This window comes from Aptenodytes patagonicus, chromosome 2 (assembly GCF_965638725.1).
Source record: "Aptenodytes patagonicus chromosome 2, bAptPat1.pri.cur, whole genome shotgun sequence".
NCBI lineage: Eukaryota > Metazoa > Chordata > Aves > Sphenisciformes > Spheniscidae > Aptenodytes > Aptenodytes patagonicus.
Genome location: NC_134950.1, coordinates 125,607,226 through 125,635,026, shown reverse-complemented (window position 1 = coordinate 125,635,026; position 27,801 = coordinate 125,607,226). Strand labels below are relative to the sequence as shown.

Below are 27,801 nucleotides of genomic sequence, written 5' to 3'. Positions count from 1 at the left end.
GTTACACTCATCTCTGGCAACTTCATCAAAGAGACAATTTCACCTTTAATGTTACGATATAAAGGAAAATATACTGTGGCATTCCAATTTCAGTGCCGACAATGAAGAAGGTGCCATTCTCCTCCTGTTTACAAGATGGCCACCAGGTAATAAAGCAATCTGTAGGATTCTGAAACAAAAAAGCCACCCTGCCAGAAAGCACGCAGGTTTATTTCCTTTTCCTCACCCCCTACCACTGACAAGCAGACAAACATTTTTAAAGGATCCAGCGGCTCCCCCTCAACCAAATAACTGTCACCTGCATTTTTCTACACCAGAAGAAATCATTTGCTCTTAACACCTTTTGCTAGTTCATGCTCCTTTCTTTAACAAGTCTGCCACTTTATTTTTTTCAGCTCCAAGTAATCAAGATGATAGGAAAGCAGCACTTGAATTATGCTTGTCACAGTAACCTGTAGACGACGGCAGGCATAAAGGCAATTACTGCAGACTAGTTTGGTTGGACCCTGTGCCAAGAGGCAATACTGACCTTGTCGGACCTTTCCTCCTGGAAACTTTCGGTGAGAATATCCAGCTTTGCAAGTTGGACCCTCTTCCCCAGTAACAGGCAAACACAATGCAAGCTCTTTCCTCCACACCAGGAACAAGGAATGACGTTATTTCCTATGGTTGGCTCTGGGAGAACTACACAGCGACACCAAATCATAGCAGCAGAAATGAGAAACACGTTATTTACTAATATTTTATTTTAAAAATTATTACAAAATATTTTAGAAAGTTCTTAAGACCAAAAAAGCATAATACATTAAAATAGACCACTGGTTTAGAATGGAAAAAATATTTAAGCATTTCAAAATTATTTAAATGGAAATTCAAGGCAACACTGGCAACAAAACTGTATAAAATTTTTATTTTATATATATAAACCCACTGTATTACCATCCTGATTTAATAATTATTAAAAGTCACTTAAATTCTCAAAGGTATTAAAAGTGATAGATAGTTCTGAACAGCATAAAATTTAGTATCTAGAGAACTGCTTATGTTTACAGCAATAGACTAAAACAAAGATGAATTTCCATCTTAAAGGCACTACCAGCATCTTGCTTCGTTACAATTTTATGTAACCTTTCAAAAATTTCAGAAAGTATTTCTTTCCCTTCAGTGTAGAAAGCTTGGTATTTTTATTGCACAAATTTGAATGAGGATCACCATGATGGCCATTATGCAAAAACATCTTGTGCAGAGCTCAGAATTCTGCGAGATGACAGCTCACTGCTTTTTCAAGTCGGAGGGTGCACACGGAGAACTCAATGCTAACAGACCACAAGCCTTCCCTGCTATTTTTAAGCACAGAGTGCAAGCAGTAAGGTACAATTCCTTCACATATTTAGAACCCAAAGGGTACTGGTAGCATTGTGATTTTAACGTGGGCTAATCGTCGAACACAAAAATTAACATTCACAACCTACACAATGCACATGCAGATTTTCGGAGCAGAAACTCACAGTCCAGCCACTTAACAAGTCCTCACATGTCCTGGAGAATCCTCTGCACTGATTCTCAAGGCACTGTAAACAAAGCCTGAAGGTGGGTGCAGAGCCTTTAAATACTTTTGGACGAGCTCAGCTGGAAAAAGACGAAAGCTTTTAATGTGTCTGAGCAGGCTGGCAACACCACTGCCAAGCACCGTGGCGAAGAAGGGAGAAGACAATCCCCAGGTAGACATACTGGGCCAGTTGCTTCTTTCCACAGGTTTTACTGCCAGTTAAGATTGTAGAGAGATGGTTACTTTGCAAACAGAAGAAGAAATTTAAGACAGTTGCTTGTAACAGCACTTCTGCCAGAGCTGCCATCACTCTCCTGAACAGTCCCTAATCCACTGAAGTCAAAATCAGCCACCTTAATGTAAGCAATTTAAATAGCTGGTTTAAATAAAGTAGGCTGATTTCATCAGAAGCAGGCTGGGAAACAAGCAGACCACTTTGCTGACAGAGCGCGGGAGGGGTAAGAGACATCCACCCACATGCGCAGAGCTCCTGCAAGACCAGATGTTTAATCCAGCTCCAACACCATTCTCTGGGATCAGTCTAATTAAAAGACAGACACTCAAAGCCTGGATCTGACACCAGAAGCATCAAATGGGGCACGTCAAGACTGCAGGAGACCAGTCTGCTCAGCCATTACCCTCTGTGAGGGCAGAGGAGCTAGGAGGGACACGCACCTGCCCCTTTATCATAGGAAGCTGATAAAGCAGTTAAGGAAACGACCCCGCAGAAGCAGAGGACAGCATACACACTACCAAACCTGCTTCTCAACTATTTTAAAACAGAACAAAAAGAACACTTCATACTTATAAGCCTAGGATTAATAGTACCACCATGCAGAAACTGCTTTGTTAGCCAACAACTGGTTTGGAAGCAACAATTTAGCAATTGCCTTAAACCTATAACCAATATGCGACTTGTCTGCTCGTAGTATTTAACTACTGTGTGACAGATTCATGCCAGCTAAACAGCGTCTGGAACGGAGCAGTATGCATTGCTGTAAAGAATAGCAGGACTCTTCCTATTAGTAAGCTCCTGTGACATATGGGAAAACAACTAACCAGTTTCCCCGAAGACTATTGTTTGTTGTTTTCATTAGCTGACGGCAACGCTTGCATCCCTTTCAGTCAGAGATGGAATCTGATCCTCAAATCTATACGTGGATCAGTCAGCTGGTGAGAGCATGGGTATAAACTACCTACTTGGAACAGCTAAATGAAAACGAAAAAACATGCCAAAACCCCCTCACTCTAACAACCCAAACCAGGCCAGGGATGCCAGCACGTATGTAGTAGGAGAATCCATCAAACCACTCTGCAAAGGCTGGCAGTATTTGTTTCAAAAGGCCTAAGAGTCAGATCATGGGAGTTAGATCTCAGTCAGAGCCACCTTCTTCTGACACCAACTCCTTGTGGCACTTTTTCATAACAATAACTTGCTCAGTATTTCAGTTTCTCTGTGAAGTATCAGCAGTAGGTATCATAGATAGGGAGGCCAAGGCAGAGAGATGACTTTACAGATCCTTTTCAGTACCAGTATATCCAATTCAGGAATGGACACCAATAACAAAGCACTGAGGTGGGGGAAAGTCTATAGAAAAAGCAACCAAAACCCAGAACTCTCTTCATATATTTTCAAGCTGAGAAAAATTACAAGAAAAATTATCTCAAGATAAAAGTTCCATCATGGTGCTGCATTGCTTAATAAATATCAGCAGCACAGTGTTACTCTTACACTATATTTACAGCTTTTAATTATAGATCAAGATTTAGAGACTACAGACATTTTGATGTGAAAACAAATTCAGTAGAATCCTGGGCAATAAAAAAAAAAAAAAAAAAAAATCAAAAAACTCCCTTAGAATGTTAATCATAGATATGGACACAATCCCCCAAGTAAGACACTGCAAATCATAGCAGAGAGATTTCTCATTAAGGCAAGTTTCTTATCACCAGTAACACTGCTTGTAAACAAAACATCTCTAATCTACCCAGTTTTCAGAGACAGCTACAGCAAGCTCTGTACACCTAGTCTGAGATCAGGTTTTAGTGCAAATGGACACTAATAAATACAAGGCAAAAAAGACAGTCCAAAGAGCATTTCTTCAGAAAGCAGGAAATACTACGAAAGAAAGTATGTATTTTATGCATGGCTCTGAAACCAAGTGACAGCTTAAACTTGATGCTTCACACCACCTGTCAAAATCTTACATCCTCCAAGCAAAGTGTAGTGTTAGGCTTAAGTCTCAGAGCTTAGAGAGAGAACATCACAAACTCACATTCATCAGAAAGTGGCAGCACTGGAAAAAAAACCTTTGACCTTTTACAGTGCTCTGTCTTACAACAGCTTCCTCATCCTTTTCCAAATGCAGCTTGCTCAGCCAGTTTCTGGAGGGCTTAGCCTCAATGCTGCCACAACAGGTTACAGGACTAGAAATTTGTCAGACTAGGGTATTGACGAAACGGAGTTAACACCTGGAAGACATGGCAAATGTGACGAGCACTCAAACAAGAATTGTTTTTGCATAATCAGCTTTTTCTCATTTGCTTTGGTATTTTGGAACATCTCTGGGCTCACAGCAATTTGCCCTACTTTTGAAGGCTTTCCTCTTCAGTGAGGTCTAGCAGTCTTGCTTCTACCTCAGACATCTGAAAAACACCTTTTCACCACTTCACTTCTTTTACAGCCATCAACATCTAGTCCGATATATCTGTCACTTGTCTGATACGTGTTGCATCAGTAGTGTTTCTTGCAGTCCTACAGCCTGTCGCTTTTAAGACAAATCAAGGGTACAAGTGCTTATCTACCCGTTTACCAACTGACCTAGTCAGTAGCAAGAAGTGTCAAGCTAGTGCCGTATTTATAAACAAAGAAAACGACGGGGTCCATAACCATTCTGGCAAAACTTACCATTAACTATGCATAAACAAGCTGCATATGGTTATTAATCTTGTGAGTAATATTCACCAGGATAGTACCAATGTGCTGTAATGTTTTTTTCCCATTGATGTTCAGATTGTTACTTTTTGGGTTACTTTGTGAAAATATTTATTCTTCCATCTTTTTTCCTCTCACAGCTGGCTTTTCAAGGTTCTTCCTGCAACTTTTATAGCTTTTGAAATAATCTGAAAGAAGATTCTGGCATAGAAGTCCAAACCTTGACAATCATGGGGTGCAAAACTGTCTCCTTAATTTACCATTACATTATCCTCCCCATAAAACCCCTACGCTCGCTATGCCATTAAGCTGATCTCCACAGACAGAACTGAGACATATGAAGAATAAAAACAAAACAAAAACCCTTACATAAGGATAAGCATTTCTGTAAGGCTCCAATTAGGTATCCCTTTTACATTCACAGTTTGACCAGTAAGTACAAAAATGAATTCTGCTGTACTAATTTATAATGCATAACAGAAGTATCTGAACCATTTATACAGAAAATATCTTTAGGGTATAGCTCAGAATTTATGCATCACACATTGACCTTTATCAGTCACCGCTGTCAAAATCAAATCAGCACGCTGTTGTCCTTAAGTTATTCTATTTAGACACAAGTTTTTTTAGCGTATGTCACCTGGACAGATGGCAGGACTAGCTATTAAGCAGGACCAGTTACCTTAGAACATGATGCTCAAGATGCCATTACTTGATCTAAGGATCTATAAAAATTTGTGATGAGTAATGCGTACAAAATTGATTAGAAGGAAGAGACAGAAGAAGTTGTTACCTACAGTGCAAAGTTCATTTTAGTTCATTTTAGTTTGCTCCATTAAAAAAAAAAAAAAAAAAAAAGAAATAATTCCAGAAAGTTAGCTTTGTTTATTCAGTGGCTGATTTTCCGTGGCACTCTGAGTGTTGCTAGGATTTTCAGAGCGTACGTCGACATTTTGTTTCTGACTGTGAAAACGCTGTATAATACTTTCAGCTAAAAATGCACCACTTGCAAGAAATCCAAACACCTGTGAAAGTGAAAAAAATATATGATTTTTAAAATGTACAAACATCAAACAATGTCAGAATCTTGTTAGAGATTTGCTGGACTATTTACATACGTTAATAACACTTATATATAAAGTTTCCAGTCCTCCTTAAATCGGTGGTTCCACTTAAATTAGAAACAGATCAGAAATCATAGTTCTAGCACATTTAATGTAAAAGTTTTTACAGTTCTCATTCTCTTAATCAATCGTGAACCGTACAGTATGTTCTAAACAGCCCTTAATAGTAAAAGTATATTCATTTTATTGCAAAAATTAGTTATTAAAGAAGCATGGCATTGGCGGTATAGCAGAATATTTATCCAAGAGATGGCTGCTGATTAAAGGGACTAAGTGAGGAAGAGTAACACATGGAAGGTGGAGGGAGACAAGATCTGCAGTGCCTAAGCAAGTCCTTACTGGGTTAGCAAAGGGGGATGAAGTGACATTTTGTTAATGACATTTCATTATTAGTCATGGCAAGATAGTGATAAAGGGGAAGGTTGTTTTTAGCAGCTTCTCTCAAACAAGGAAACACACACATGCATTATTCTAACTTTTACCTGAATTGTACGCAACTGGTTTGGCCCCAAGCAATTTGACACTAGTAAGTCTTAAATCACAATAGTTGGGTTTTTTTTCCAGCTCCAGAAAAAAAAACCCTGAAAGACTTTATACTCAAACCATTAGGTTTGAATACATCAACATCACAGAAGATGACTATACAAAAGCGTGTATCTCTAATAGCTCGTGCTGCCTGCGGAACAGAATTATTTTGCTTTCTTTTCTAACTCATCTTTTCTCATTCAAGAATAAAATCAAAATTTGATCTTTTAAACTCACATATTCACAATTCCAAGGTTATTCAAAAGAAGTGCCAAGTGAGTGAGGAATTGCGACATCCACAGCATCCCAAAGCCTCTTCAGGGCCTTGCCCTGAGCCTCTTCAGTGTTCCCCGGGAGATGCATGCCCTGTTGCTTTTCTAACTATTTCTGTCACTGAGGAAACTGCTGCTCTCACTGCAGCCTTTGCAAGTCAGCATTCTCCACATATGCTTTATAACGCCTGGCAAAAGACATGGTTTCTTGCTGACTTTGTGAGGGGGTGGCACTATGAAAGGACAATTGAGGAAAAAAGTAGGCATTTCAGAGAGAGGGTATGAGAGAACTGGGGAAGCTGTGCGAGAGGGCAACGTCACAACAGTAACAGATGACAGAGAATAACACAGGGCCAAGGCAGTGAAGTCTGAGGAACCCAGAAGCAAGCTGCAAATGCTGGGGAGCTGTAAGTGCATGCAGAGCTTTCCAGCAATCCTGAGGAATGCCTGCTCTTTGGATTTCCTACGGTAAGTTTCTGGAAGGTCTGAAATAGCTAATTCCTCCTGAAGCATCACAATGCACCGAATTCTGTTCCCTGCCCAGTTTCTTCCCTGCAAATTGAGTGAGGTTTATAGGGCAGAGAAATTAACATACAAGATAAATACAAAGTAAATTATGCAATTTTAAGACTTACACATGCAGCTTTTTCAACAGCAGACCCAGAGCTGGTCACAGCAAGCACTATTGATGCTAACAGAAAACAGAAACTTATGACTAGCATGGCCCCCAAATTCTGCAAATACAAAAAAATTAATGTTACAGAATTGTAGATATACTACCTGAAAAAGAACAAGCATCATAACAGCAGCTGAGTTAATCTGCCAGTGAATTTATGCTTTGAAACTTTGATGCTAATGGGAGCTTCAGAAAATATATTTTACAGCTATATTCCAAACAATATTCAACATTACCAACTATTTTAAAAAGTCTGCATTACATACTCCCCTGTTTTTGTCTTCTTTAAGTATTTCATTCATTTCATCTAACTTCTTTCACAATCAAATTCAGGCTCAGGTCAACCATGCTAGCATTATTCCCTGTGTAAAACATCTAGGAAACCAGAAACCTGTAAATGAACGTGCTCATTCAAATCTCTTACTACACTCCCTTATCTGTACCTTCACGTAAAAAACCCTACTGTTTGCTCCGAAGACAAATAGGAAGGGATGCTCATAAGACACTATAATATTCTTACTGACTTTACAGAGCAACTTTGTGCCACTTCTGGATCTTCCGAAATATAAAAGCATGAACTGTAACAAGTATGATTATTACCAAAAAGGAGGTAGGCTACACCCAGTAGGAAAACAGGGTAAACAGGCAAGTTACAAGTATCATGCTGGCAGTAAACTGTGTTCCGTATATGTACTTACATGCGATGACTACACAGTAGTATTAGCCTGCGTGAAAGACTTTCACACAAGTCCTAAAATCCTGCAGGTAACCAACATGACAATTTTGGAAAAGTTGTCAATATAAAAGGGATTCTCAAAGTTGACTGATTTTTTAAACTATAAATTACTTTAATCTACCCTTTAAATAGGGAAGAAAAGGCGATTCATTCTGCATAGCCTTTTTACTCCACTATAGTCTTTAAGCACTTAAAAGAAATGGTTTAAAAAAAAAAAAAGAAATCCTTACCACTGTCTGTACTTTATCTTCCCCAAATGTTTCATATACATCAGTGCAATACACACACAGGATCAGGAGGCTCAAAAGAAAGGCACTGCAGCTTGTGAATTCAAAGAAGTAAAGTCCGCCACACTTGATACAATCCTCCACTATTTCTTCACAAATAACAGCCAGAAGAGAGAGAATCTGCAAAAAAATAACATGCTTGAGTTGGACAAGTCTCTAATATCTTCAGCAAATAGACGTCTCTGATATGACCATTAATAAAGACAGCTGTAAGGAAAATCCTCAATCTACAATGAACCCAGTAAAATTCTGCACTGTTTTCTTACAGGCAGAAATAATTATGTAGTGACACAGTTTACACTTACTGTTAAAGTTGGTCAATTAATTACACTCGGGTAAGCTGAGCACACACTGCCAAATACAGGCTTCTTGATTAGACAGTCAAGATTCCTGATTTGTAGTTTTGTGCAATTGCCAGTTGGAAGCAGACGAGGCAGGCAGCGTGGCGAGCACACATCCCGCTTAGAACAAGCAAAAATGCTATTGCTTGCTACTTACAACTGCACTTAATTTTAAATGCATTTGGGTTCAGGGTGGAGGAGGAAATTGGATGGCATTGACACAGTCAGCTACCTCCCTGAAAGTTCATAGCCGACATTACCTCCCTTGATAAACTTCAGCGAAAGTGCACATAGCTAAAAGCTCACGTGCTTATGACCCAGTAATGACAGAAGCTCAGCTGTACTTGTAGGAGCCAAAACTTTAAACTATGTTTAAGCTATGTTGGACAGTGTTTAATCTATGCAGAAGCTTACGTTTACCTTCCTGCCACAGTATGTTTTGAGGAAAGAACATGAGTTAATTCCTGTACAGTCACCATACATCTGCTGCTGGATTTTCTACTATTTTATTGTACAAGAAAGAATATTGCTTTATTTAAATGTTCTCTTATTTTGGCCACTTCTTGCTAGTTTCCTTCATCCCATAAAGTTGACACAGGATTATAGATTGTTGTAGTAAGGAGTTCACCAAATTAAAACCATTAGTAGGAATCAGACTCGTTCATAAAATTGAGACTGATATAAGGATGATGACCCTATTTTTAATAAATGCCCATAATAATATATGGGCAATAATTCTTTAAAAAAAACCAACAACCCCAAATTCTATTGCTAGCAACTGCAGCTGCTTCATCTGCGCCTTACTCTTGGAAAACAACCACCAGCCTTTGGTTTCAGTTTTCTGACAGTAAAAATAAGAACAGCAATTTAGCACGTGGGAACTGTAAATTCCCCCCGCTATGCCAGACCTCAGAAGGGCACTTCAAAGCATCATGTTTTGAATATCCTGCAATCACATAAAGTAAACACGATCTCAGAAAGGGAAAGAACCCGAGCTGGGAAACTGCAGTATTACTATCAGGCCTCCACATACTTCCCTTTTCTCCCTCAGCAGCTGGCAAGGCAAACTTCTCAGCAGCCCTTGCGCCTAAAACAGTGACTATGATGGCTGCCCGAGGAATGTTTTGAACTCTGAATTTCCAATTTTTAAGGAGTTTTTTTTTGCATTTCAAAAGATTTGCTTACAGCTGCATCCAATGACACTCAATTTCACATTTTTCACAAGGTCAGCTGAAGTGTGAGATATGTATAGTTCTAGTGCACTGAAAACGGAACACTATCACTTTCACCTGGGATGAAATAGAACAGAAAGGAAATAAACCTGCCCTTTAAAGAATTCTAAGCCCAGATAACCATATGACCTAAATAACTGAAAAAACCCTCTCCGTTGAGCATACAAACAAGTAGAAAAAAATCCCACTCAAAGAGTAGCCATAAAGGGTTCAGTGTCAAATAAATGAGATTTACCTACTGGAGTCCTATGTGGGACTTGTCCAAGTCAATATTCAATTTTTTATTAATAAGCTGAATAACAAAATAAAGTACATCATTAAAAAAGCTTTGGCTTGAAGAACTTTGATTAAAGTAGTGTATCAGCAGCACATTTATAAGCTGCCAGAGAGTTCTGCTTGGGTTTCTTAACTTGCTTCTTGATATCACTATGAGAAACAAGAGGCATTACTCTGTTGTCCTACTACAAAAAAAGAATAGTTTTAAATACCACTAAAAGAGTAGCTCCTAACTTCAGTTTACATAGTTACAGCTATATAACACAGCAAGAAGTTTTTTCTACTATTAGCCAGAAGATTATTGTCTCTATTATTCATCTGCATGTTAGTAACATCCCACTATTAGATACAGTATAAATACATGCGCTGCTTTAAACAAGCCAGGAGATTCCACATTTCATTCAGTTTCCCAAGAAGTGTTCTGCCAGAGATCCAGCTTCATCCATCAGCATTAGTCCTGGGATGAGTGCAGACCTCTGCAGGCTTACATGAAGCAGCCAAAGCTCCTTCTGTTTTGTTTTTCTATCTGCCTCCTCCACACTGATCCCATGGAGAATCCCTAGCAGCCGATGCTCAGAATATCACTACTGCTTTTGTTTGAGCCGTCAATAACAAGCGGAGAGGGGCAGCTCAGTAGTTCCTCATTTTCTTGAGAGCTAAACCTTCCAGGCAGATTTTCTTTCACCCTGAAGCCCAGGGTAACAGCTGAAGACGAAAGCAAGCAGCCACCGCCCCCTTCCTTCCCTCTTGCCCAGAGCCCTGCACCGCTGCAGATGCAATGCTGGTGTTGGTGGGGAGGCAGAGGTTACCCGGCAGGTAGGTCAGGGCACGGTTGAGAGCACGCACAGGCTGCAGAGAGGTGCATGGGGACACAGACAGGCTGGCACCGGGCTCACTGGTCCCTGCAGGAAAATCCACACCTCGCCATATGCATGCACTGCTTGCTTTCCTGCGTGCTGTAAAGGGAAAAGCATCGTTGGAGATGCGGTTTTTTACTTTTTTTTTTTTAAATTATTACTCCTATCTGTGCATATGTACACCAGAAATTAAACATCTTCATCTGTCCCTTACAGCAAGAAGTTATTCATTGATACTGACATTACTGTTGGAAGTTTCTACGCAAGTGTCAAGTTTCTAGATTTAGTAAGTGAAAGGCTCCAAAAGAAGGCTATGAAAATAAAGCAGATCAATGAACTTTCCAAACAGGCCTGTGAAAATGCTCAGCAGTGGTATTCCCAGTACCAAATCTTCTGGTTCAGAGAGGTGCACGTATTAATTCTCTAAGTCTCCACAATCAAGGCTGCTATAGGAAGTCCACAGCTCAGAAAAAGAGCAGATGTTTAAGACTGAACGACAATTTTCCTTTCCAGTTAAGGGCATTTTTGTTTAAGTCAAACAATGCTTGATGGCAAGTATTTCTGCTTCAGATAAGAATTCATTTCTACCTCAATCTTGGCACAATATGTGCTGTGCCATTTACCTTTGTGCAGAATTTGAACCAGTCACGGACTAACAAAAACATTCCACCTATATAAAAAATAAAATAAAAAAATCTAGAAAACCCTGCAGTAAGCATGCCTCCCAGCATCCTTTTGGCAGTTACATTTTCCTTATTTCATTTGCCCAAAAAGCTTTAATAAGGCAGGCTAAGATTACAACGTATGCCATTATTAATCAGAAGAAAAGCATTTCTAAGGTCTAGAAACCAGTTTTCTGCAGGTGATTTCACAGGATTTTGTAAAATACTTGATCACTTCTATAATGAAGACAGCTGATTTTCTGAGCGCAATACCCTGTTTAGCAGTCCACACGAGTGATTATCAGTGCGTAATCCCAGTAACAACTGACAATCACTATTGTAACACAAGGCTAATAGATGTCAATGACCATCACCATCACTGGCATTTCCAAAAATCAAGACTTTCCCAAAACAGGAACATTCCTCTTACTGGAGATACTGAGGCTTCCACCTTCACTAATTTCTGGGGCTTGTTTAAAGTGTTTTGACCAAGAACTTCAAGATCTGTGCATTTTGGTAAAGGGAAACAAAAAGGGGAGGGAGGGGGGGAACTGCTGGAAATTAGGAGGGTGAATGATTATAATTCCATTTTCTTTTTCCTCTCATTGAAGGACAGGTACAGGACATAAACTGCTAATTCTTTAGGAGCGTATCAAGCAGCTATCCATCCTGTTTAGGATAATCATAATTTTCCTTTTTCCTACCTAGAAAGCTTTTTAAATAATGCCTCTGTTCAGGTAAACAGTTTAAGACTTTGGCACACCGGTAAATTTGCATATGTAATAGTGAACCTACTTATATAGATGATCTCCTTGTCTGGGAGCAACAGCCAGCAGATCTTGCTTTATTCATCTCCAGCAGATGAAGTAAAAGTTTATGTCCTATTATATTTATTTAAAGCACTCTTGGGTGTGATTTTTTTTTTTTAAACACTCTTAGAAAACATTATTTTTGGCAGCGTTACCGCTACCTTCAGCAGCACTCAAGAATGTTACGTTTATGGTTGAAGGTTTTTTTGACTGTGTGCAAGACAAAGTTTAAAAACCGAATGTCCTCTTTTCTGCAATACTGAAGTAATGAGAAAGGGTTGGAAATCACCTACAATTCCCGTGAGCATGAGACATCTGACTAAAAAGCCACTTTGTTGGCTGGAAAATGTACCCTGACACACATTTACAGTCAGCTGCCCTTTTCCACTGTTGGTTTCACTACCTCCCTACCAGTACGTAAGAACGATGCTCCTCGTGTGCTTATCAGCACAGCAGCACTGGCACGTTTCGGAAGAGCCCATGGCCAAGCGCAGAACAAACAGGAGTCTGAATCAGGCGCCCAACTGCTGAGTGCATTCAGAAATAACATTAAATGTAACAAAAAGCAAGCAGAATATAAGCCTTCTATTTCCTGGTGGGCACAGGACTGCCCAACGCGAAGTGGTGCACTGCGATGTCTCATAAAATAAGCCACCGTCAACACTGCCCATTTCTAGTGCAATTTTCTACCATGAGTCATAGGAGAAACGAGCGCCCTGATTTTAGCACGGACAGCGCAGTGTGGTAAGCTTGCAAACGGGCTGCAGGGGCAGCAGGAGAGGGAGGTCCAGAGTCCATGACCCAGCAAGCCCTTCCCAGCTCTACTGCCCTACCCTGAGGTTCAACCAAAGGCTTCTACCTCCTGTTTTCATCCAACGCGGCCCCCAGAAGAAAATACTAAGTTTCCTGTGAGGTTTCCCTCTGATTTTAAACAGTAACGACAGCAGGCAGCTGAGCCACGCCAGCTGCAGCAACGAATCTTGGTTGCACAACACACACAACCATCAGATGTCAGCACCTGCTCCTGTAGCTAGAACATGAAAAAGGAACAAGCCTGTTACTTCCCCACCATAAAATAATCTGAACCTGTGGAGACAACGGTATTATAAGACACCACGTCTGCTTTCCATCTGAATCACAAGTCTGCGCAGCTTTAGCGACCAACAGCAAAGGGGGACTTTGCCTCTGCTACATGTCAGGTCAGGCTTTCTGGTGGAGCAAGCCCTTTCCTGACCAACAGAAGTAATTCCCCTAAAGCCTGTGTACAGCCACCTCCTCCAGCCTGCACTTTGCCAGCGAAGGCTTTAATTTTTAAGCGGCAGGGGACTGTCCTAAAGCCGGAGGTCATCATAAGACGCTCGTTTCTATACCAAAGCTGCACTTTTGGCAAGCAGTGGCACCTGTAAAGCACGCGGGCGACAGTCGCTGACACGGCGGGAGCGGGCCCAGCCGGCGGCGCGGCACCCGCTGCTCACTCCCACCCCGCCGCCGCCGCCGCCCGGCCGGTCTCAGCCCCGCGCACGGCCACCTCGGTGAGACTTTCGGCCTCTCCCCCCGCCTCCAGGCAGCCATTCTGCCAGGGGGTGCTCGCTCCGCGCAAGGCCCGGCACGTCCCCGGCCACGGGGTTGGGGGGGGATACGGCCGCTGCCTGTGGAGGCGCGCGGGAGGTCGGTCGGTCAGTCAGTCAGTCGGTCGGTCAGTCAGTCAGCGACCGCCCGCCGGCGGGCGACAACGGCCGCCCTGGCCCCGCTCTCCCCTTCGCGCGCCGCCGGCCGCGCCCGCCGCTCCCCGGCGGGCTGAGGAGAGGAGAGGAAGAGGAGGGGAGGGGACTCACCGCTTGGAGCGCTTTGGTCAGCAGCCGCCATCCCCACAGGTGGCGCAGGGTGCAGCCGAAAGGGCGGCGGGGCGGCTTGGCCTGCGGCTCGGTAGTCTCGTTGTAGACAGCGCCGTCTTCCATGGCCGCGCCGCTCGCCGGCTGCCAGCTGGAGGAAAGCGAAAGCAAAAGGGCGGCGGCGGTGGGAGGGGCGGGGAAGGAGATGGGGAAGGCGGCGGCGGCCCGCCTAGGCCCCGGCGGGACAAAGGCGTTTCCTGCAACGAGCGCCATCGCTCCCCCCGACGGCGAGCGGGCGCGACTGCCGAGGGCGGCGTGAGAGGGACGGCAGGCAGCGGGCGGCCGGGGACTGGGGGGGCTATGCCAAGGGGCAGTCGTGCAGGGGTCGCCTCAGGCCTGGGGCTGCTCTCAGTCTTGTAAGGGGTGCTTATCAAGAAGAGTTTACAAGATTATTTACTTTCCTGCTGTCACACGAGATTACGATACCAGAAGGATTTTTTAAGCCAAAGCTTTCCCTGCTTGCATTCCTTGTTGTCAGTGAGAGAAAACACTAGTGTCCCCGAGTCTCTACTAATATACTTCCATACCTTTGCCCAGATCAACTTTTAAAAGAAGCTACAGCTTTTGATGCCTATGTAACAGTAGATCGAGCCCATTGAATGTAAGCAAAGGTGTGTTACATTCACGTATATTATTAATGTATTACCCACTGAACTATTGCGGTCCTTCATAGTCAAGTTCAGATACACTTCACTTACTTAAATTCAGTCAAATACAATCTACTGATAGAAAAGATGGCGATTTGCTTTCTTAACCTTAGCTTTATATGTGCTTAGGGAACAGAGCAGGCTGTTCAGATACTGCCTCTCGTTCAGGACGGCACAGTGAAGTAGAAGGATGTGTGCTACAGTGATCCATGAGGTGGGTGCTATTTTTAACTCCGCCAAGGGCCACTGTTAACTGGACAGATGGAGTAGTATGGGCCAGATAAAAGCAGTTGGGCCACGCTCTGTGCTGAATGCGTACCAGCAGGCTGTATGCATGACCTCTCCCAGTAAGAACACAAGCCAGGGGAACATGTGGGGTCCCCAGGCAGGATGGTACAGACTTGTCTGTGCCATAAACGATTTTCGGCTGCAGGAATTGGCTTGAGAGGCAAATGAATAGGGCAAGTCCCGTAATTCCCAAGGCATGGGAGTTTCCGCTAAAATAAGTAAGGTGTGCCCTAGCTTCTGCCTGGAATTGGGATGAGTCTAATGTAGCTGTGCTGGCAGCATCCCAGGCTGCAGGGCTGAGCAGGTAGGTGTAGCCAGTAACATTTACTGTTGCCACTTAAGAGTCCCCAGTGCCTTCATTACCTTTTTTTTACATTAGTACATTATAAATAAGATTACATTACAGAGGCTGGCATCTCTCTTCTGAAGGAAACTCCCTTTTTGTTTTGTTTTCTTCCTTGATAATATCTCAAAACTGGCTGAATAACTCCAAAGCCACAAAGTGTGTGACTAGGCTATGCTGTGGTCTGAGGGAGACAGGACTTAACGGAGATAGAAGCAATTGTCAGTTCTTTTAAGGTGTTCGGTACCATCTAAGGCTATTTTGTAGTTGTTCCCTTTTGAATCTTTACCAATGTCTTAATGCAGCATTGCTAGATTATGAACACAGATGTTAGTATTGAAGACAACTGTCTTGAGGAGAGACTGCTTTTCAAGGAGTCGCAGAAACACAAGACAAGCCTACAAAAGATAAAATCTATGGCAACCTTCTTTTAGTTACTGCTGTCTTTAAGAGTTGTTTTTCCTGTCCAGGCCTTCTCCAGGAAATACCTCTCAATGATGCATGAATTATAAAGGCTAGCTTGCCATTTAAAGCCTAACTTATTTAGGCCACTTTATTTATTTATTTATAAGGAGGTGCAGGAAAAGTGAAACAACAGCAGAGCTACGGGAACTGTAAGATCATGTGACAGAGAAGGAATGAAAACTGGACAACAGCATAGGACCTGATAGCTTAAAAATACTTCAAGCATTATGTTAAAACATACAAATGCTGCTCTTCACACAAACTGCAGGTGTTCTTCACCCTTTTCATCAGAACTGTCTTTCAAGTACAGTATCTCTCCTTTAAAGAGGGAATGCAAATCAAAACAAGTTAACGATAAATAACAAGCCTGTTTAATGCAAATAACTGTAATTAGCTGGCTGCGATGTAATGGAAATCCCATTCCAGATGTACATCTATTCATTTCCTTCTGTTATGTGCTGCACCTGACAAGAGTTTTCCAAAAAGAGAAGTCTTTCTTACCACCACCACCCGGCCTCTGCTGGAATGGCAGAACCAGGGCTAAAGGCAGGACATGGTGGCAGGGAAGCAGCCCTGGAGTTAGATCCTGAGCTATGGTAACATCTCCAGTCAGCCAGGCAGAGAATGGGAGATTGGTGGAAGCAGATTAGCGATGAGTGACCTAGTTTTCTCCCTCATTACATCTTCTCCAAAGATACCCACCATAATGACCAAAAAGCAATACCAATTAAGTTGAGAAAGCCACCTCATTAGGGGAGATTACAGCGTACACAGTATAGCTGTATGGCAGTTACCACTCCTTGCCACTGATGGTGAAATAATTTACAAAGAAGTGTGGCTGGAGCTCTTTGAAGCAGTTGAGTAAATGCCAGGCACTGGAATGAGGTGGATACAGGCCAGGGCTGCATCACTGTTTTCATAAAGTGACGCCCCGGTGGCTCTTTGGCACTAGCTTTGTGCTGTGTTACAGTATGATGCTAAAGCCCAAGTCCCTCACACTCAGAATCGGCAGCAGGGCTCTGCTGACCTCACGAATGAATATTCTCCTTTTCCCATCTTCATAAATGCAGTTGTGGGATTTTTTGCTTTTCTTCTCAGAGGACAAGGGAAAAGGAAGTGGAGGAATGGGAAAGCTGCTTAGAAGCCCAAACCACTGAAGGAGCCGGACTCTGCTTCATTTGAAAGGTGGTGAGGTTTATCGCTACTGCACAATTTGGGGAGCTCCACTGAAGTCAGCCAGTCAGAGACACAGCTCTCTCCCTGGTCTCAGTTCTGGTGTTCCCACACAGGCATCTCAACAGCTTTTGTTCATGACTCTAGCCCCGTGTATTACATGATGTAAATACAGGATGACTAGCTAGCAAATGCAGTATTCCAAGTACTGCGACACAGAGCTCAGAAAAGACTTGAATGTGTTGCATCTGCTGAAGCTTCTTCAGCTCTCGAGGCTCTATTTTTGGGCTCAGTGTTGCAACTGAACTTCACAAACCCCGATCACCATGCTAAGATGGTAGAATGTGTGATTTTTAAACAGCTGAAGATGAAGAATTAGCATTTTTAACAGCTATTTCTGAGTATCCCTTATGGCACAAGAGAAAAAAAAACCTCAACTCTCCACATTTCCCAAATGCAGGGTTAGGCCAACTCTTGTCAGTGGTTTTCTGCATGGCACAGAAAAGCATAAAGCCGTGAGGTATTTGATAGGAAACGGTTCTGCAGCTGCAGGTATCCGACTGCAAATTAAGTTTGCTCCCCAAGAAGAGACTGCAGCCCAACAGGCTGGTACTTGCAGTTCGGATGTATCACTAGAAATTTAAGGTTAGTATCGTATGGTAGCTAGTCCATATAACCTAAAAGTCACATGCACATTTCAGCGACTGCCATTTTCAGCTGAAAAATATGAAGTCTGGAAATAAAGTAGCCATTTACTCAAAATTTTCAAGCTTAAAATCTGCAGAACAGCTTTATTGCAACCAGTATACTCAAAGAACTGATGTAGGAACATGGTAGAGAGAAGGAGGAAGAGGAGATTCGTAAAATTCCCCCGAAACAGTTTCATTTGAAACTAATCAGCTCCTTGTCTACACAGAACTAGCCCTGAAAGTCTAAAGGAATTTATTTTTTTTGTTTTGTAGTGTTTTTGCAAAGCATGTAAAAAGTATTAATTGTTCTTTATCAAAAATCATCCCCTGTAGTTCTTATATTACCTCTTTGCTTTCTGCATCTTGTGTGCTAGACTGAAACTTTGTACCAAATGACACCAAAGTATTAGAGGCACACAAGAGTGATTAGAAGCAAAATTAAGTTATTTATGCTGTTATTCTTTTTAAAATTGGGGTCATCACAAACCTAACCCATCTACAGCTTACGGCATGGAAGCGCAATAAAGGATTATGCAGAAGTATTGTTGCCAAATTAGCTTCATTGTTTTACCCAATTTCTTTCTTTCTTAGTTTTGGTGCCTGACTTGATGGTGAAGGAAGGAGAACAGGGAGAAGGATTCACTGACACTACACTTCGTGGAAAGGGCCTTCTGTTAGAGAGACTCATTTTGTATGATAGTTCTGGTAAATCCCACCTTAATTTGCTGCTCTCATCAAAGCAGTAGTCAGAAGAATTGCAACTCAAGAGGACAAAGTGACCAGCCCAGTAGTCTTGGTCTCATCAGAGGGAAACAAGAAGCCAAAGCTTCTTGTTATGCAGAAACACATTCTCAGATGTCTTCCTTTTGTGGAAAAATATCTTAAAAGTCTTTTTTTCCCCAAACAGCACGAGCAGGCTGTAGATAGATAGTGACAGCAGTGTTAAGAGAATTTGAACTTTAAGGAGGGACGCAGGCTACTTTAGTCTTACAGAATGAAAAGGCACAGTAGGGAGACAGTCTTTTTGTAAATAATAATTTGTAAATAATAATTAAAAACACAAACCCAAAACCAAACCAAACCAAAGAGCTATCAGGGTTTAGGGAAGAAATACATTTAGAAGCTTTAAATATGCAGAAGTGACATTTTGCCAACTTTGTTTTAAGAAGTGAAATGATATTGAGTCATTAGTAAGGTTTTCCCCTGTCCCAGCCTCCACAAAAAAATGGCACGTAGTGCAATAGCTCTTAATATATTACGTGTCTAGTTTTCCAGCTTTGGAAAGGGTGTTGTGCTTTGTCAGATGCTCAAATGAACTAAATTAAAGATTGCAGGAGCTAAAGTTTTCTTTCAAAAACCTGGACAGTACCGACTAGTTTAAGATGTTGCCCTAAAATCCTAAGTTTCACCCTACCAACACATAGCACTGCAGCTGTACGAGGAAGTGTACTGGTGACAATACGAGCAGGTTTCAAATTCTTTTTCAAGAAGCTTACATACAAGACCTAGAGAACTGTTCTGATACCGATGCATGCCATGCATCCATGATTGGAAGCTTAATTTTTTTTTTTTCTTCAAGACATAATTTACTCTACACAGTTGTTCAGCAGGTCATGCATTTCCCCATGTGCCACCTTTACTGAATCGCTGCCATAAGCAAAATTTTAAATACTCCAGTTTGAACAATTGATCCATAGTTAAGAATCTCTACCAAAACTTGTCAGTCCACAATTCAATATTCTGAGTCAATTTTAACAAGTATGTTTAACTTTAGGGAGTTCAATGAACAACAAAATGTATGTTGTTCTTAAGTAAATGTAGGTATTTGGAAATACGGAGGTAATTCACTAGAACCACTACAGAATTCAGAAACTGGAGAAGAGAGTACCACCGTGTTCAAAATAAAGAGGATTTACCCCCTCTTCTTCAGTGTTTCAGAAGTTTTCTAAATAGTCAGAGAAATTAACATAAGACTTGTTGATTTAAAAAACTGAAAAACCTGAACTCATTAAAGAAGTCTCTTGGCAATCATTTGATCAGGATATGCTTTTTACGCTTTCTGTGGCTATCAGTAGAAAGTGACCACAAACTTGAAACAGAACAGTAAAGTGATGCTCAACATTTGTGTACTGAAAGCTTAAGTAAAATCCTAACCTCAGTCAACTACTTCTTAGACAATATACTGGAGTCATTGGCAGGATCCTTAGTGTAACTAATGTGCCTTTAAAACACATTACAGCAGAAACCACCCAAGTCGGATAAGCTAGTTTTACTCCTGGGAACAAACACTGCAGACTTATCCACTTCCTTCCAGAAACAATGTTTTAAGGAAGTTTAAATATCTACCAGCGATATTATTCGCTGAGAGGTAAAATATAAAAGCATGTTTTAAGACGTTTTACACCACATCCTTAGATTTAACTGTAAACAAACAAGAACACCATGGCTTCAATGAAAGTTATTTAAATTTGAATGCAGAGAATACTTTATTAACTGATTACAGTTTTGATGACCAATTTTAAACCGTAACTAATGTGGGAAACATAGTGGGGGACATTAAGGCTGAGCCATATATATATATATAGACAAATCTGGATACTGATAATCTGTACATTTAACCTCTGCTTTTTCTTTATACATCTTTTATTCAGTGTCTGAAATCAATCAAAGAGAAAAAACCAAAAAAACCTTGCCACTAATTTAGTCTTATATCTGGAATGAATTTTTGCATGGGTTTTTGAATGCAGTGTAAGTCTCAGAGGAGGTCAAACGGATTTTTTTAACCATACTCCAAATGAAGTGTTCAAGTGTAATTGGAGTTTGTTGTTGTTGTTTTAGTTTTGTGCAATTAGTTTTCTCTTCCAAAAGCTAGTGGTAGTTCTCTCCTTTAGAGGTTAATCTATTTACGATGGTCTTAAACTTGCCTAACAGGTTGAGAAATCAATATAAATTAAGTGCCTGTGGTGTGTATCAGTTTTCCTGCTCTAAGCAACCCCTATCACTTAAAGTGGACATACTTGCAATTTTACAGAATTACACTGACTTTTCAACAAAACCCAGAAAAAAATTAATTTACTATTCTTGCACTGTGAACAGTACTCTTACATGATGTGATAACTGTTTTCCATCTGTACAGCTCCCTTTTGTAAAGCTGGGCAACACATATGAAAGAAAGACAGACATCAACTGTTTGCGTTCTGAAAGATGTTTCAGTTCTTTAGTTCCAGTCACTGAAGGAAGAGGCAGAGGCAAGTTTGAATTATCCCAGAAAACTGAACAATTGGTTTTATTTGGTGTCTTCAAGATGCTTCACCTTCCGTGGGAGATGTAGGTGTTGTAGGAGAGACCATTTCAGGTTTTCGTGAAATTCTGTCCAATTCTGCCTGAACATCTGTTAAAACTGGCTTCTGACCTACAAAAGAAATGCGTATCATTCAGTCACGTTTATGAAACAGTTTTGGGAAAGCCTATAGTATCTTTAGTTTTCAAGAAACACCTGTCAAACTGAACAAAAAAGCAAAAGCCAGAAAAACATAGTTTTTGCATCAGACAAATCCTAAAAATTGTTACTGCACACTTTGAGTGCAGAGTAAAGGCGTAAGGCCAAAACACAAAAGAAACAAAGGAAACAGTAGCGAGAAAGTCACATCCTTCTGTATTTCCAATTTCTCAAAAAAACTTTTAATTGTCAGTATATGAAGAGTTAGTGTAAAATATGAAATACAGAAAAGTCTATTAAGGATAGCAGTTAAGAATACTTCTACACAATTTTCTGCATCATATGTATTTTAAGTAATTCTGAATGTAAATCAGGGGTTTCGCTACAGACCAGTGAAGTCAGTTCTACATACTTGGTCAGCATAACCCTGACACCGCTGCTCATGGGTGCACGCAGACCTGTGGATGGCAAATCCCTTTCTCTCCTCACCCGCTTACCTCCTCCCTAATTTGGAATGGCACAGACATTTGTGCAGTCACACTTAGACCTGATCCAAGCTTAAAATCCAAGCATTTTTTCCCCCATCATTTTACTCTTAACTCCTACTCCCTTGTCTAGGTTTCTATCCTGCCATATTCTATCACAAGAACGGAGAAGACCATATGGGAAAAGGCAGTGCAGAACATCAGAGTCTAACGCCATGACAAGTGTGCATAGTATCTCGGGCTGTAAAGGAAAATTCTGACACACATGTAGTTTTAGCAATGTCCCAGCATCCTTTCTGAAGACGCAAATTAACCGGAGCTATCCGCAAAACTAATTTTTGCCAGATGAACTGTGCTGCTCTTCAAATCATTTAAAACAAGCTACTACCGTATCTGAATCAAAGCAGCTAATACTGCAACTAATAAGCAGAGGAATTTCCCATAGCTGCTGTGGGGAAAAGTAATTCTCCAATCCCAAGCTACTGTCTTAACAGCCAATTTTCAGATCTGAAAAGTGGGTGTTATAGACAACACTAAACACAAGACAGGAAATACTGAGGAAGGTGAAGAGGCCACATCTAAGCCAAACATTTTTATTTATGGTAATTCCTTGAAAACCTAGTCCTTTGCCATGTTAGACTGGCTACAGCCTAACCCTTTATTTGTCACATAGCAGGAAGTTTCTGAGAACATTTTTTCTCCTTAGTAGTTTAATTCTGTTCTTGAAGTTTCTGCCACGGCCTTGGACACACCACTTTTCTGGAGCGCTGTCTGGCATCACCCAAACCCACTGGCGGCCACTCTCCACAGGATTTTTCAGTGGGTGCTCTCTCCATCTCATATTCCATCGGCTGCATTTGTTCGAACGACCCTCCATATGCTGTTCAAACTAGCACTGCTGACCTTGCCTGCAGCAGATAGGAAGTACTCAAACTTTGCTCAGCCAACTGAGCTTTGCATTTAAAAAAGGGACGTGCACACATGTAAAAAAAATTCCAGGGTCAGTCTACACAAAATGTTAGTGGGAAGAGAGGTGGTTTTTTCTCTTACTATATAAATGTAAACACTAATGTCAAGTACCAATGAAACACCAGCATTCTCACTTAAGCGCAGCATTACTAACCTCTGGGAAGGGGGGAGGGAAGATGTCTGTATAGGTCTGTTCTTAAGTAATACAGAGACATTTTAATCTGGAATAGCAAGAAGCATCAGAGTAGTCTTGCATCTAGATTTAGAGCAGTCACTATTAGACATTTTTAGATGAATACTAATTATTAATCACATCATATAAAGAAAGGCTATCAACAGAAAATATGGAAGTAGTTTTATAGGCTGTCACCAAACTCAATCAACCAAAACCTTCATCACATCAGAGCTAGATCACTAGCAAAAGAAAATTTAAAGTTATTTTAACACTGACAGTATTGTTTAAAAAAAAAAAAACCAACCTGAAATTAAGTCCCAATATATCTGAATAATACTAAAAATGGCTTATAGCTTAAGTCATTTATTGGGATGATGGGGAACAAAGGAAAAAATAAAGAAGTCAGGTGGACACAATTCATGCTTAAACAGCTGCATGAAAAAAGTTTTTCATTGATCCTCTGAGAGCCGTAAAAAGGTAATACTGCTGTGAAAACAATAGCAAAAACCACATCCAATAAAACATTCAGTTAAATATAGCAGTGTTCATACTTCTGATAAACTATACTAATAGGATCCCCCACTCACAATTCAGATTGAATTGATCTTTTATCATTAATCATACCTGACTTTTTTGCTGATGGTGGTAAGTTGCTGCCAGCACCTCCAGTGCCACCTCCTCCTGGACTGCCACCAACACCACCAGGGCCACCAGGGGAACCAGTTTTCTTGCTCAGGAGACTATTGAAGAAGTTGGCCAGGACTCCTTCGCTAGTAGCTCCAGCTACAAGGGGAGGGAGGGAAAAAAAAACACAACACACAACCAAAACAAACAGATTTTCTAAGTAAATACTGATTTTGTGTGTTAGTCAATCTAAATAAGCATATTACAGAAAGCAGGCAAAGCAGCTATTTTACTTCCCCAGCTGTATTTGTGCCCTCATAAGAAAAGGTACCTTTCATATTGGGATCAATTTTTTTTGACCCAGTAGGGATAGGTGTAACACTGGCAACGTTTGATGTTACGGATCTATTTGGTGTCCTAGGAGATCCTCCAGGAACTCTTGGAGAGGCATCCTATGCAAAAAAAAAAATCCAAAGCTGAACTATTCAATCTTCTACAGAATTAAATCATGCAGTGTAAGAGTATATGAAATGAAACATTTTGTTCTCACAGCTCCTAATCTTTAATAATGCAGTATCCCATACAACTGAAATGACACAGGATTAGATTTTGATGATTGTGTACAAGTTTTTTTACACTTGTATAACATTCTTACAAATATTAACTTTAGTGCAACAAAAGCAGTAGTAAAGCTTTTCATTTTATGTCAATGAGAAACTTGAAAATCCATCTGTTACTCAAGAGTGCCTCTGGCCGTAGTGAAAACTGCACTGATTAGATAATAGAGAAACTACACCAAATTTCTTGGGAAGACACCACATACCACAATACTGTGGAAAGGACTAAATGCAGCCCAGGAGAAAAAGCATTATTTATTACTTCGACGATAACAAGTCATGTTTCTGCAAAATTGCAGTTCATCTAAAAAGGTAAAGCTACCTTTATAAGATCATGTGCTCCCCATTCAAGCTGTGTTACCTTTTAGTTATTTTATTTGTATTTTAAATGTAGATGATGTCATAGTTTTCATTTCACCTTAATTTTATGCCAGAGTCTTAATATTCCTAGAGAGATAGTGCCAAATTTAGGATATAAAACTCACCAAGGCAATTCAGCCAACATAGTTTCCTGCCTGGCACACTCTTGGGACAGAAAGGGGAGTCAACTAACCGCTCAAATGCATTCTAACATATGCAAAGTAAAGCCATGACATTTAGCCCTTGCTGTCAATACAGGTTGTCGTGACTAGCTGTGAAGAAGTGTCATAATTTTAGAGCAGCGTATGATGTAGACTTTAAACACTATGTAGTTTAAAAAAAAAAAAAGATCAAAGAATATTTGATAGTGCAATTGAAACAAGGAACCCTCTAAATATATGAAAGTGAATAATTTTCATGTGATGATATTTAGAATTTTTATTACTAACCACTGGCCTTCCTGCAGCAGTAGGTGGTTGTTTCGCCAACTGTGACTGCAAAAAACAAACCCATGTAGTGTTAGATATTACAGTAACTAAGAATACAAACCCAAATTAATATCGAGAATGTTGTTAAATGAAACACTGGGTGCTTGTTTTATAGACAGAAAATTACCTGCTGCTTCATAAGAAATACTTGGTCATCTTCTGCTACAATTTCCTTTTCATGAACAAACTGCAATACAAAAACATTAACATGATTTTGACTGGAAGAAAGACATATATTTCCTTTTATACTTCCCCGTGAATACAACCAAGGCATTCAACAATGAAGTAAATGTGTAAAGTACTATGTTGACTGCAGACTACATTTTCTATATTTAAGACTGCTACCTCATGAATCCATTTAAGTTAAATTAATTAGAAGTGAAATAGATCTCAGGATCTGTAAGAAATGTTCACAGATGTACACACTCTGCAGCATGCTCACATCTCTGTTAACTTATCGAGGCCCAACCTTGGTATTATTTTAATAGGTAAGTATGGCAAAAGTGACTCTGCACCTGCATTGCGTCAGACTTGTGTATGGACTGTACAGAGACATTTGGATCCCAGGTCTATGCATCAAATTGCAAGCCCTCTCCCTCCAAAGCTCACCGCAAACTTTGCCAAAACAAGCATGGCAAATATCAATATCAAAGTTTATAATCCAGGCCTGAAGTTTATAAGCATGCAAAATAAGTTATATTTTCTTTGGACACTTATGATTTAACATACTACTATATATGTCTCCTCCCCCCCCCCCCCCCCCCCCCGAAGATTGAAGAAAGGACATAGTATTAGTTTTCTTAGCTAAAATAATTCACACTTGGAAATATGATCAGTCCCAAATTCTTAGCTTTGCTAGAAAAAGCCACAGAAATATTTGCCTTCAGTAACTTCTGTACGCATGGGGCCCACTGCTGCTGGTATTTTGTTCAATAGTCCCACATGTTTTTTCAGGTAGTTCTATCAAAGCCTTTTGTTAAATAGTATGAGAAAGAAAATATACTGAATGTATGTAGAACCCATTTTCACATGTTTATTTTTCATTTTACACTGTCTCAAGCTTTCTTATTTTAAATACTTCAACAGAAACAGAAAGCATTATGAAGTTACGAGCAACCCTGAGCAAAATGGAGTGTTCTTAAAAAATACTAACTCATCCTGACCAACAGTTAAAGGACGCTTAGACTTTTCAATACCAAATATGTATTAAAAGCAAAACAAATCTATTTGTAGTCTTGAACAATGTAACAGCAGCAGAAAAAAACCCCAGCGTAATCTGGAGAAGAGCTATACAGAACAAAAACACATAATGATTTTTTGATAACTAAAGAAGAGCTTTAAGAACAAAATAAAAAGACAAAATAAGAAAAAAATCCACATGGTTTATCACACCCATGATAAACTGGAAGCAAAGTCTCAAAGAAAGAGAAACAGTCAAAAAACTGACAGGTAAGTAAGTAGATAAGAAGTTGAATGCCAAAAGATCTCAGTTTACCTTTCTGACCGGTGGTTTTGTTATGATATCTTCAAAACTGTCTTCTGCTTTTAGTGTCTGAAAGTTCTCGTGCAATATTCCTATCTTCTTGTCATTATCCCAACCTGCAGGACTAGATAAAGGATTATTTGGGTTTAGATTCTGTTGTTACTTGGGGTTATTCTTGTGTGCAATCCTGAACTGCACAGAACTGAAAGCCAGGAAAGTTGTCGTAGCTCCCATTCTGCTGTGCAAGCTCGTTATTGACTAGTACAACTAGTTAGAGATTGGTTCACCATAACAAAGAGCAGCAAAATCTCTGGGTTTAACATTTCTCTTTGGGGCAAGTATTTGTAATCTCAATCCACTGGCACTCACCAAACTCCAACTCATGAGAATGTTAAATGGAACTTTAAAAAGCATAAACAAAAAAGGCTCTAAATGCTGTTTTAGTCTTGCACAAATACATTTTGTAGTCATATAGACATAATAATGCAGATAACTTACATAAATACTGCATCTTTTTCCACAACAACAGCTGGAACGTTGAAAGGAAATCCATACAACTTCTGGACTATATATTTATACACTAAATCAATGTTTTTGTTCTCCTTTACTGAAGTGTAAATAAGTGCTGCCCCATCTGAATAAACTTGTTAAAGAAAACTCAGTTTACTGGTTAGTAAGAGATACTAAAGTGATCCTTTTTTGTTACTTTAAAGGTTATCTACTTTGTAGCATTTAGAGGGGGAATACAAAGTTAAACAGGTCAAACAACTTCCAACACTTAATTTTTGAAATAAGCTATTTAGCAATTTAAATCTTTCTGCATTTGTTTTATGCCAACTCAGCCATTGTTTTTAGAGTAAAGTACAGGCTCTTCTCACTTTCAAAGCCCACAATACCAATGGTTTCACTACGATGCCTTCAAAACTGTCTTCTGCTTTTAGTGAACAAAAATGTTCATGCCATATCCTTGTATCTCGTCATTATCACATCCTGCAACCCAGACACTACAGCACTAACACTAGTAGCTTCAAAAATGCCAGAGATCTTTCACTTCCCCACCTGGGTTTTTAAATTAGGGGAGCAGTTCTTACATTATACAGTGATCTGCTTTTGAACAAAATGAAGGCAAATGAGTTGTGCTGTATATCAGTTAATAAAAGACCAATAGAGTGCTTAGTATTCCAGCATGGTTCAGTATCAAATTAACACAGCTTATGCACAGGATTAATAAAAACAGCCAGGGAAGTTTTGAGTAATTTTTACTTTGGGATTATAAAAAATGCCAATCCCCCTCATTTATTTCTACATGCATGCAATTCAATTTCTAGAAGAAAGTTATATAATGGGATCCGATTCCCATTCAGTGAAGTTTAGAACAGAATT

The 27,801-nt window shown here is 40.3% G+C and overlaps 2 protein-coding genes across 3 annotated transcripts in view; both read right to left on the bottom strand.

Annotated features, from left to right (window-relative positions):
* Window positions 1-715: 715 nt before the first annotated feature.
* CMTM6 (CKLF like MARVEL transmembrane domain containing 6) lies at window positions 716-14,324 on the bottom strand. Its single transcript, XM_076331122.1, has 4 exons — window positions 14,117-14,324; window positions 8,048-8,224; window positions 7,041-7,139; window positions 716-5,509 (listed from the first exon to the last, which is right to left on the bottom strand). Exons 1-4 carry the CDS (start codon window positions 14,237-14,239, stop codon window positions 5,360-5,362), a joined length of 549 nt encoding a protein of 182 aa, XP_076187237.1. The 5' UTR covers window positions 14,240-14,324; the 3' UTR covers window positions 716-5,359.
* A 4,468-nt stretch (window positions 14,325-18,792) lies between these two features.
* The window catches only part of DYNC1LI1 (dynein cytoplasmic 1 light intermediate chain 1), a 28,342-nt gene continuing 19,333 nt past the window's right edge, over window positions 18,793-27,801 (bottom strand). For both annotated transcript variants that reach the window (XM_076331120.1, XM_076331121.1), the window contains 7 exons: window positions 26,917-27,052; window positions 26,431-26,542; window positions 25,063-25,122; window positions 24,897-24,941; window positions 23,802-23,922; window positions 23,471-23,629; window positions 18,793-21,190 (listed from right to left, as the gene is read on the bottom strand). In XM_076331120.1, the coding sequence (XP_076187235.1) occupies window positions 21,078-21,190; window positions 23,471-23,629; window positions 23,802-23,922; window positions 24,897-24,941; window positions 25,063-25,122; window positions 26,431-26,542; window positions 26,917-27,052 (746 nt within the window). In that variant the 3' untranslated portion in view covers window positions 18,793-21,077. The remainder of the gene's footprint in view (window positions 21,191-23,470; window positions 23,630-23,801; window positions 23,923-24,896; window positions 24,942-25,062; window positions 25,123-26,430; window positions 26,543-26,916; window positions 27,053-27,801) is intronic.

Bases quoted from the DNA above. Each gene is read 5' to 3' on its own strand.
- CMTM6 (XM_076331122.1), bottom strand. From the start codon at position 14,239: ATGGAAGACGGCGCTGTCTACAACGAGACTACCGAGCCGCAGGCCAAG. The intron at 8,225-14,116 runs GTGAGTCCCCTC...ATTTTTTTGCAG, and splicing joins TGACCAAAGCGCTCCAAGCG to ATTCTCTCTCTTCTGGCTGT. The intron at 7,140-8,047 runs GTAAGGATTTCT...TTGTATTTGCAG, and splicing joins AAGATAAAGTACAGACAGTG to AATTTGGGGGCCATGCTAGT.